Consider the following 12020-nt stretch of genomic DNA (forward strand, 5'->3'; position numbering starts at 1 on the left):
TAAAGAAGGCGCAGCCATGCTCATCCTCAAAAAGGAAAAGATCCAATCTCGCACGGAATCGCTGGGTCCGATTAGACTGCTAAACATCTGATGTAACAGCGACGACCCCGTATTCATGTTAGGCGTATACAGAGTTTTAATTGCAAACACAAACGGGTGGCGCAGGATGACATGACTGATCAAAGGAACAAAGCGGGACAGTTCTGTATAGGGCTTATGAAGTAGTATGAACCAGTAAGAAGCAGACGGGTCATTGAACCATGAGCACGTGTTTTTCAAACCTCCGCCAGGCTTATCAAGAGCAGAAGTGTCGAGGGTTCGCGCGGGTGACACGTGGTGCAAACTGACGGTGTCGAGGCTGTAACACAGACGTTATCGTTTTATGGCAGCCCACTAATAAACGTCGGCGTGGTAGATTGCGCCCCGACAGCGCTGTCTCACTCGCAGTTGGTCTCTCATCTCGCCTCCAAGTGTCTCAGAGGGGGTTCGGTAAACTTGACGCTGCCAAGCTTCGCCACCTCCACCGCCAGCTCAAGGGGCTCTCTCAAGCTTAGAGAGAGCCCCTGCCAGTTTAGCATCCGACATGCGTGAACAAGTTCTGAAAACGAAGTAGGTGAAATCCGGACCTGTTTCACAAATTTTATTGAGTCGTTTCAATCTATTTCGTACGGTTAACTGTCTGGTTGGCCTAAAAGCGCCAGATCCCATCGCTGTCGCCTCATGCGCGTCGCTTTCTATACTGGCCTAGCATTTTGTTTTACAATAGGTATGAAAGACGGTTGGTACCGAGACACAGCAAAAGTCCTACTGACCTGCCTTTTGGGATGTTCAGAACATGGCCTAACATGACGATGACCTTGTACATCACGAATCTCACCGTGTCAAAGATCGATGTAATTTTTCAGCTATTTTGGTTCGTGATATAACGGTCTGGTAGTTTTTCGCTGGACATATACCCTAAGAATGCAAGGTTTACGACGAATGTAAACATACTTGAAATGTAGGGATGCGTAGCCTGCTGAATATATGCAATTTGAATAATATGAAATTAGAGTTACAAACGATACAGCTCCGGTCCTATTCGCCGGGTGGCCATGATGATGCCTTCAAAAGCTGGGGAGACGCGTTGCAGCATCTTTACATTTTGGTGATAGGTAGGCATCGTGCAATGTGAAAACCACCTGAATGCAGCCATCTGCGATCATTAGTTCCCCAGCGTGGCAGCTTTGAAATCCCATTTATTTTGCGCCGCACGCCATCGCTTTACTGTTTTATTTCTTAAAATGGTGACATATGTGAACACAGCTTCATAATATTGGCACGTGCTCCCAGACTGGTCCCAGCAGACTCTCCTCCTTGTGCACACGGCTCGGTCGCCAACTGCAAGGCCTTGCTCCGCAAGCTAGGCGATACTTTAGCTCCCATTAACGCGATACCGTGTGCGTCGCTTCTCCCCCGCCCCCTCTCTCAGTTGATTATCAGCACCTTCCACCGCGCTTCTCTTCAACCACAAATTCACGGATAATCAATCCAATGCCGCAGTGATCTGCTGTTCGTACAGAACGGCACGGAACGCCACGATGCTCCGACACTGACTTACATGCTAGGCGGTGTATGACTTGTGCATATGCGTAACGATCTCCCGACCAAAGTTGAGTGCAATAACAGCGTACAGTCTCCGCAGCGCGCCTCGTTCCTGCCTCTCCGTCACTTTCAGTAATCACAGCTCTCCGTCGTGCTTGATCACCATTTCTCCGCCGTCCCTGATACTGCACCTCCGCCGTCCATGATCACCACTCTGCCGCCCCTGCAGGCTATCGCTACATCAGCCCGTCCGTGCAGCTTATCACTGCTCCTCGGCAGTCCCCGCCGATCATCACCGCTCCTCAGTCATCCCTGCCGGTCATCACCGCTCCGCCGCCGTCCCTGCGCATTATCACTGCTCCTCGCCGCGCACGAAGCCCGGGTTGTCGCTGCCGGCGGCTGTTTCGCCATCCATGGTGTGGTAGGGCCGGCGCCGCTGCAGCCAGGCCGGCTGGCCCGAGCATCCGCCGGCCCGGTACAGCCGGGCCCCCGCCAGCACGGTGAGCAGCGCCGCCGCCAGCAGCACAGGCCCCAGCGCCGCCAGCGCCGCCGACAGGTGGTGAGGCGCCGATGACGTCACCGACTGCGCCGAGAAGAAGGCGAAGTAGGAGAGGATGCCGCCGGCGGCCGCCAACGACACGAACACGCAGGCCAGCAGGCCGAGGATGCAGGCGTTGTCGGCGTCGCCCAGCCGCGCGCACAGCGCCGGTGACCTGGGGACAGGTTAAGGTCGGTCAGTGTTGACAGACGACGAGGTGAATGACACCTAAAGCGCGCGGCGTCAGTAATTATATAGTAATTTCGGTCTGTGGTATTCCTTTTCGGAGGGATGGGATTAACCTAAGCATGTGGAAAGGAGTGGAATCAACGATGGAAACCGTTTTATCTTCTAAACCTTTCTGGACGCTGTCAGTCGGATAACATTCGGCCTGTTGGCGCTGGCATGTTGAATTTCTCTTGTCTTTCTCGCCTGTCCGGGCACGCGCCTTGGAATTCAAATCTCGTGGTACTAAAGTCTATGAACTCTCATCTCAGCCGCCCGTCATGGTACATCGCCTGGCTTCGAAGTGTCACGACTGCATTGTCCATTTATATCAGGATAGCACGGCGGCGGTGCGCGTGAGGAATCTGAAGGCACACCTGGACACGGCTGCCGCATGACGAACTCACGCGAACGGAGCCGACTAATAATGCATAACTAGATAACGCATGTTAAATATCCGGCCTCGGGCGGGGAAAACGGGATGGGCTGCCGCCCTTCGGAGAATTCTGAGCGCCTAACAGCTATCTCCGCGGTCCTGTCACCGCTTCTCAGGCAGGTGAGCGGACAAGTCCGGGCAGCAGTCGGACTGGAACTGACGGGACCTAACTGAACGAACAGCTCACTCGAAACCGCTAGATGTGTCACGTGTCCAGTGTACAAGCAGGTGACGGAAAAACGGATTTCACTTTGGGCCAATAAGTCATTAATTTAAAGAAATTAAGCCACCAGTACCGACTCCACTGAATACTTATGCTAGCATGGGTGGATGAACAGCTGTTTAAAATATCCTATTCTCTAACATTATTCACATGGTGTCGGTTATTAATGCCAACACCATGTGAATAGCACCTTTAAGTGGAAAACAACACAGACTGACGATGGTCGCGGCATGACTTCATTATGTTGCGCGCCAGTAATTCAACTATACTTATTACATACTCAAAGCCGTCCGATCACTGAGGTTGTTACCATACGATGGCCGACAGCGTTGCTTCAGTAATAATTGCTCTTACTCGCTGACGTCTGTCGTTCTGATGGAGGTAAGGGCGTCACAAAAAGAAACTCGGTGTAACTCACACAGCAGGATAAATCGGCAGACATGACAAATGAAATAATCTTGTTAGATATAACTATGCTTTACCGACAAGAATTACATTTGATCAGGCAGTCCCTGACCAAACACCAAACAGGATTTAGAATCGAGATGCGTTATGACATTTTTCGACACACAATCAGTGATGCCATGTAAGGGAAAGTAGTCAGGTAAAAAACTGAGAAAAACAAGTCGTATTTCAGTGAAAATAGTGATCATAGTGCAATAGCGCCATGATATGACGTATATGGATGCAGTAGAATGCAGTTTTACAATGCAACAGAACACCTGTGTGACCTTACGTGAGGTGCGTATTTTCGAGCCAAAAATAGACATAACCTTGGTAGGCCCAAACATGGGTAATAGTACAAGTATGACGAGCAAATTAGTGCGTCACAAGATCAACAGAGGAGGACTGAACACAAGGAATAACTGCGCTAGAACAAATGCTAGTCACGAATACAAACAAATGCCAGTTGAGCCAAGCTTGGTTCTGGCACTTTTTGGCCAAGAGCTGTCTACGCTATTAACTTGACTTGGCCCAGCCCACTTTTTCAGCGCATGCCTGAAGGTTATGTGACATGAGGTAAGGAGAGTTTGATGTCGTTGCCTTAATCAGTTCGTGGCACTCGGGCTGATGTGATGGCGAGCGGGCATGCTTCCATCACACACCGGTAGCAAGGCCCGCGCCCGCGCTGAATATCAAGTACCGGCTATACTGCATAGCTACAGGGCAGGACACCAGACCAAACCCCGGCTTGTTTCCAACCGCCGGCATGTACAAAAAGCGTTCCCAGGATAAAATGTCAGGCATTTGGCGAAAGCCCGTGTGGCACTTAACCGGACGTGTCCGATGAAAGCTAAAACAAAAAGCAGCGCTGTTTCGATGCGATGAAGGCCAGCCTATCACGCCTGATGGGTCTCACATGCATGCGTGATTGCACGTTGTGTGCGTTGCTTCCGTTCGCAAACATCGGCACGCGGCGAGGAGCGGATTTGCGACACAAAGCATGGAGCACAGAAACAGAAAAACAGCTTCCTGACGAAAGCGATTCAGTAAGCTCTTGTTTCCATGCATGAGGCATTCGAGACATAATGCATGTATCGGCAGCAAAAACAGCTGCGCTGTTCAGAACGTCCGGGGCGTACCCAGGAGAGCGCGGTGGAAAGAAAGGGACGCGGGACCTTACTGAGAAGGGCAGACCACACAAATGATGGATTCGGCCAATTTCCATGAGTTTGGGATGGCTCACAGCTTCCCCTAAGTACCGACGGCACACGGTTTCAACCACCACCCGGTTTTCCTGAGAGCGCTTTTGCGATGTCCTGCTGCGAGCTGCTTCAAATGGGATCATTGCCATAGCTATGAATAAGAGGCAGAGTGGCAAGTGGATGCTGGAAACAGAATGATGACATGCAGTGTAGTTATTAATAAGTGTCAACACTGCTAGGCAAACCAATTAGAAATAAAACGTCAGTGTATAAAGCAATGTTTTTAAGGAAAGAAGCAGACACCAATACTTTAGGCAGTCATTTTCTAAAGAACCAAATGACCTAGCACCACTGAATCCTAAAGGGCATCGTCGAAAGAATGTCAAGTTGCATTACTGGATAAAAACAGACGATCGATATTGAGGTTAACAATAGTTTATTGTTACTTACATTGTGCACTTGATAGTCGCAACTTTTAACTTAAAACCATTGCGAATTGCGTATTTAAAATATCACGTAACCGCGGCTTCTGTAACCGCGACTAGATGATGTGATTGACTGTTCAGGAAACTTCTATCAAGATTGATGTGTGTCTTGTTATCGCAAACAAAACGTTGTTGAATGATGGCTTCTCTGGCATACCAATGCCCACTATCTTAGTTATCGCGATTAACTGAAAATGTTCGGCGCTGAAATATCAGGTTGAGCTATAATGTTTTTGCTTGGATTTTGGTCCTTCGTCTCCACGTTTCCATTGTCTTAAATACGGCCCCAAATATTTTGTTTGCCATTAGATAGGGATGCAGCTCACCCAGGCTAAAGCTGGAATAGGAAAATAAAAGTTAAGCTTTCACACTACAGTAAGCAGTTTTTCTATCCCATCTCGGTATACGAGAAAGCTTTTATGGAATGGTCTTGTCATTAGGAATTCTCAATGAAGGGTCAACCTGGGTGCACCCTGACAAACAGCGACATTGGGTGTGAATTGGGTGACTTATGTTCTCAGGCAATAAACATCTCAGCAAGATTCATGAATGGGTTGTTGAGTTGAAATACAAGCAGAAACGGTTGCGAGCATGTATTTTATGTGTAATGCGTCAAGGAGCTCTATTGGAGTCTGGGATCGAAATAGAGCTACTAACGGGTAAAAAATATATCGCCTAATCCACCCACAGTGCCAATACCGAGCCGATACCCTCTCGACATCGGTTATGCCCATCAGCTACCCACCCCCTTCGCATTTTTGCAACGTAGCAGCACTTGTTCGAGCCGAAGTTCACGATCTAAATGCCAACAAATTTGAGACAAGTGAACTGATGTAACTCCTTTCCCACCCTGTGCACTTTGGTGTGTCTAACTCTATTAGTTTTTTAAATACCATGGGTCAAATTGAGCCCCCGCACAAAAATCGCCACATTGAATTGGACATCTGGGGACGTGTTAACCATACGCATACCCATACCCATAACTGTACTTATCCCAATGTCTGTGTCCGGCCAAGCCTACGCCCCTTCCATATGGGCATAGGTTTACCCAGCCCCCGAAGTCGTCTACATATAAATGCACACCGTTAAACGTGCTTGTCTCCCACTGACCCGTTTACTTCAAAGCTTGCGCAACTTGAGATCACTGCAATTCCCAAAGCCAGTGTGACTTCCACTTCATGGCGTGACGCTACAGGTCCCGTATCAAAATGCCAAACCGTTATCAGGAGTGATGCACCGCGTCGTGTGACGCAGTCACCTCTTCCCATGGAATCGTTGCAGCTGGGCTGATAGTGCTATCATGGGCGGAACTGAGATAATTCGCCGTCAAAACGTGCTATGGAGAGCAGTTGCAGGCATTGTATTGCCGGCTCGGCATAGTGTCCTATAACTACAAGGTTATGCCACATGTTAGGGATTACGTCAAGCGGTGAGCTACTCGCACGTACTTGAGCTTGACAGCTTGATAGCTTGACAAGTAGCTTTGATATGGCAGGTCTTGGGGGTTGTCATGGTGCTCAAGTCTTATAATTGTCATAGATGACATTTGTTGTGATGACTGCCATCATCACATGGGTGTAACGACCTGAGTTCAAGATGCAGTTAGGATGGACGATTCTAAGATAGTTATTGTGATAATGCTTATAATCAGAACATCTCTTGCAGAGACCAAGACTCATCGAGGGCATCAGACAACACTCACGTCACACACCGCATCTTGTAAAACACGGACAGCAGAGTGTGTGTAGTCAGTCTTCAAAAGGAGAGACGTCAAGCATCTTGTACCCGTGAGCTATCACGGTGCTGCCATTTAGCTCATTTTCCTGGTTGAAAAGCCTTGACACAGCGTTCTCAAACTCAAGGAGCGGTGATACCAGTCTTTTCATAAGCATCCAAAGTGTTTGGAAACCTACAAGCTCAACCGAGCGTCTAGGAAATTAGTTGGTTCTTCCGACGGCGGCTACTGTCAGCGTTCTGACCCTGTTGTTTTCGTCGTCAACGGCTTTTCCATCCTTTATCTATGAAACTTTCCTGACCTGATCGTTCGGCGAAGATCACTTCCACCAGAGACTTCTTAAATCCTGCAGTTGGTTCAATGGGGTTGAAAAGCCAGAAGTATCTCGATACAAGAAAAAAGACCGTCATTTCGTTCTACTACATCTGGAACTCACTAGATCACCTCCAGACGACCTCTGCATCAGTTTTATTTGGCCCAGTCCAGCGGCTGTGAAGCACGAGAGTACAACTGGGCGTTGGCTGGCAGACAGATTTTTCGTCTTTTCCCAAAATCCAGAACATCGTGAAATGGGATTATGTTTGCTTCTGGACTTCTGTAACACGACATAAAAAACACAAACAAGCTAACAAGGAACGCAAATATAGGTCGGTACCGTTGGCTCAAACCCAGTGATGATTCTAACAAGTTCACAAAAAGCCACAAATCTGATGTAATCAAAACACATTATGTAGTGTTTATTAGTGTAACTCGCAGTGAAGGCAGATCCACATTTTTACCAGAGACCTCCAGAGAATAAATATTTGAAAATAGACTTAACTCATTCACAGAAATACCACGCGAATTTTCCAAACTTCGCGGGGCTGAGGCGAACAACTTAGAAGCGGCGAGAAGCACACTGGGGCAGAGGAGGACACAATCTGCCCTAACCCCGATGGGAACATGAATAATCATAAACCTCTGCATACATATCTGTTTATCTCCAGCGGTGACATCCATGGGTTCAAGCTATTTAAGCTTAATCCCAATGCGCTGTTTTTTTGCTTAATCTCAACCTGCGTGGGTATTGTATATTTTCTTCCGGCCCGGATCTGCGCCCTGCCGGAAGTCTGACAACTGCGCCCGGCTGAGGAAACTTCACCCTCCCCCTGGGATCTCCAACTTCTAGACGTCGCGCCAGCAAAAACAAAGATATCCTTGTGAAGGACTCATCAACGCATGACACACGCACGCAAAACTTTTGGCCTTAGGTCAAAACTTTGGTGTCCGGTGACCTCAACTTCTACCTAAGGTCGAATTTGAGGTAATCGGAGGTCACTAAATGAAAAAGTCGTTCTGAAAGATGCAGACACAATATATATATATATATATATATATATATATATATATATATATATATATATATATATATCAATACGACAAGACGGATATTAAGTTGGCAGAAGTAAGCATTCGGACATTGGGAAGTCCATTCCAACTACTGTTGTTCCCCACAAGGTTCAGGTCAAGTCAGGTCACCGTTTAAAATTGGTCTGCCATATAGCCTACAAGAACGATACTTTCATAACGCGCCTCTGATTTAACTTTTATATTCGATGTAACTGTGGGAAAAGTACCTCTGACACAATAACGCCATTTTTGACTGACGTAGAGGCCAGCTGAGGTCGAATTAGTTGAAATTCGTGACCTTCCAAATGCATAAAGATTGAGTGCTGACCGGGTCTAAGTGACAAGTGCAGTATTTTTCTGTGGTCAGAAATAGTGTGCTGTACATCTACAGGTACTCAAGATTGTATAGCCCTAGCATACGTTTTATTAACTTCCTTCGACGCTTGGCAATGTATTTGTAGTAAACTGAGAACAGGCACGTTGGTTCCTAACATTATACGTCACCAGGCTCACAAACACGATAGATGGTTTCACGCGTCGCACCCGCTCATCTAGCCTATCCGCTACTGGCAACAGAGGCCATTGACCTTGGATGACCTCATATAGCCCTGAGTGCCCTCACGCGACCTATTGTGATCTCATTATGCCTCAGAATGACATCGCAACAGGTTTCCAGCGGGACATTAGAATGCGGTGCCTTAAGTTATTTGGTAGAACCGCCTATTTTGAGCTCAGTATGTGTTTTCCAGAAAACACCCATAGGGTTAGGTCATGACCTAGGTCAACGTCATGTGCCCTGTGGCCATATCATGGTTGGGCACGTGAACATGTACTCTTCTTCTAATACACAAACACCGAAATTGCACACAAATATAACAAATTTACACTAATGACAAAAAATACACAAAGGTATCTCACCTTAGGCCACTGACCTAACCTGTTACGAAAATTCTGGAAGGTATAAACTGTGGGTTCTATCATGTAATATCATCACAGCACGTTTGAACAATAATAAATAACGTACAAAAAGTGTGCGCAGTTGTACCTGACATGCCTAAATGTGACATATCGTCATGCTTCGACGTATGCAGAACTGTTTACTTGAACGTAAATAGGCTGATGTCACAATCCTGTCATCGCTACATCTGAGGCTGGCTTTTTGTCCCCCCCCCCCCCCCGGCTAGGCATCTGTGTAATACAAGAACCGGCCTTAACACACCGTCAGATAAACAACAACCAGCAATACAACAACTTCACACTCACAGACCAGTATCTCCTCTCACGTAATCACATTTCGAACACTATCGCATAAACATATTGGAGTGCGACATCCTGCAGGTTTTCCACCATGTGCGGACGAAAATGAAAACAGAAGGCACTGACAAAACCTCACTCTCCCACTTCCCCTCCGTCTTCCTCTCCCTCTCTCTCCATGGCCCTCTTCATCTCCCTGCCCTGTTCCTGCACTCTCCCTCCCTCTCCCTCTTCCTGCTGTGCCCTGACCGTGTTCTCAGCGTCGCCAGCGCCGGCTAGACGGCCGTGCCGCTCCGCCGAAACGTGCGCGGCGTCCGGGCCGGCCGGACGTGCTCACCTGTTTTTCTCCATGACGGCGCGGCGCCCGCCCGCTGCAGCACCTTCCGCTCGGCGCCACACCGCGCACGGACGGTCGCTGCCGCGCACCCGACCTGACTGCACCTGGAGTCGGAGGGCGGCCTCGTGCAGCCGACACAATCACGCCATAAAATCGATACCGGCGCTGTGCACATACGTCACGTGCGGCCGGTGGCAGCCGGCAGCGCGGCTCCGGCTTGGCCGCCACCTTCCGCCTGGGGGTACCGACCGCAGCCCGGCGCGGCGGCGCACCGGCAATTTCGCTCGATTAATGCGGGGAGGAACGGACTCATGGCCTTGGCACGTCACTGCTGCCGGCCACGGCGCGGGATGCCTGGTGACGTGGCTGATCCGCACAGCGCGGCATAAGAGCATGAAATACTGTGCAAGTTGTAGTTGTAGTGTAGTTGTAGTGTAGTGTAGTTGTAGTGTAGTGTGTAGTTGTAGTAGCTTGCAGAAAAAAGCGTTCGTTCACACCAACACCAGATGCTTGCCGACCGTCTCGACATGTGCCCAAAAGGGGAACCAATGCGACATACGCTTGACAAAGTACAACGTTATTTGCCCGCTTTGGATCAAGTCTTATGACGCACTTAAGAATGCTCCACATTTGAAGATATTAAGGCAAACATCACATATGATGAAATAAGATAACTTCTAACTATTCGTATGCTTCCAGGTGCAAAAACTCCTCTAGACCGCACAATTTCACTATTTATACAAATTGTTCACCAATACGTCATCGTCTGATTGCGTCATGGTCCAGTTGTATGACATCAGATGGGCTGGCAGACTGGCCGTGTGAAATTCCTATCGTAGCGGACGGAAGGACTCACTTGTAGTACTTCAACGTCTCGAGAGGTGCCGTGCTATCCGTGTCTCGCTGGTAAGCCTAAATATCCTACCGTACGCGTATTTTGGCCAGCTCTCGTGCTGTTCTTGCGCATCAATCCGTGGTTTTGTATTGCTTATTTGTATTAACATGCCCGGTTATGGGGCTATTTTTGACCTATTTGATTCTCCGTCTTGCTCCCGTAATAAGTATTTCCGCTGTGCATCTTCCTGAATTATAGAGCGCACAATGCTATGCGTATTCGAAATATGCGTTGCATGTATAACATTGCTTTATAGCCACTGTGTGCCAGGAATGGCGCTGATGTATGCCAGGCACAAACACGAGGATGATGTTTATATTGACCTTGAACACTGCATGGTCAATGGGATGGTACTATTTGACGTTTCTATGGGATCATGCCAGTCCGGATGACATTAGAACAGTCTGCATGACGCAAACGTTTCCACAAGTTCTCGTGCGCCTGGCTTAGAAACCGGAGGCTTGTAATCTGAGGAAAAGCAGCGCCATCTGTGGACTGAACTAGACATCATGCGCCGCCAGGACTGCATGATGACTTTCAAACTGGTCACCTCAGTTCAAAACCCCATACAAATGTGGAATACTCCCTTAAACCCAGCGACTAACGGACCCTGTTGAATCCTCACACGCTACCCCATGAGTTTGCCACCTACCTAAAGCTGATAGATCACTGACACTGGAAATTTTCCATTCTGGTATCGGTGACATCAGAGAACAGCTGTGGCCCTGGTCGTTGTCATGTTCGGTGATGCGGGCGGCCGTTTTTGTTATCCAGCTGGCCTATGTTTAGATCCCAATTCAAGCCAGACAACTAATTCGGCCTCCACGATTTCCTCCTGCGAGAGCGTGGTCCTCGTGCAGAATGCAAACAAAGGGCACATCCATGACTTTTGCAAGCGAAAGAGGGTGCTGATACCCAACATTCCGATACCATTACGGTAGAACTCTGGCGTGTTTCCAAATGCTCCCGGGTCACGAAACCATGTGCATCTCGGGCACGAGAGATTGCGGTGCAGAAGTTGTAATTGATCTCGTCATATCTGATGTTTGTCTCATCATATCTGGTGCTTGTTTCAGCATAATAAAAGGTGAAATATTTCCTTTCAACTGTTTGGGCACTAGATCACTGGCTTTGTTTCTAGATGTCAACGTCGTCGCTTATGTCGGTTTTATCGGAATGTCAGCTACATTGGTGCAATTACATTGGCCCTTTGTGCATGCATGACAATATGCTTCATTCATAACGCACAGCAGCACTGTGGCCTGCAACATCC

The 12020-nt window shown here is 48.3% G+C and overlaps 1 protein-coding gene across 1 annotated transcript; it reads right to left on the minus strand.

The window, feature by feature from the left end:
* Positions 1 to 1228: 1228 nt before the first annotated feature.
* LOC119112036 (uncharacterized) lies at positions 1229 to 10069 on the minus strand. Its single transcript, XM_037236001.1, has 2 exons — positions 9853 to 10069; positions 1229 to 2297 (listed from the first exon to the last, which is right to left on the minus strand). Exons 1-2 carry the CDS (start codon positions 9864 to 9866, stop codon positions 1937 to 1939), a joined length of 375 nt encoding a protein of 124 aa, XP_037091896.1. The 5' UTR covers positions 9867 to 10069; the 3' UTR covers positions 1229 to 1936.
* Positions 10070 to 12020: the final 1951 nt, after the last annotated feature.

Source organism: Pollicipes pollicipes, unplaced genomic scaffold, assembly GCF_011947565.3.
Source record: "Pollicipes pollicipes isolate AB1234 unplaced genomic scaffold, Ppol_2.1 Scaffold_2555;HRSCAF=2994_pilon_pilon_pilon, whole genome shotgun sequence".
In the NCBI taxonomy this organism is placed as follows: Eukaryota; Metazoa; Arthropoda; class Thecostraca; order Pollicipedomorpha; family Pollicipedidae; genus Pollicipes; species Pollicipes pollicipes.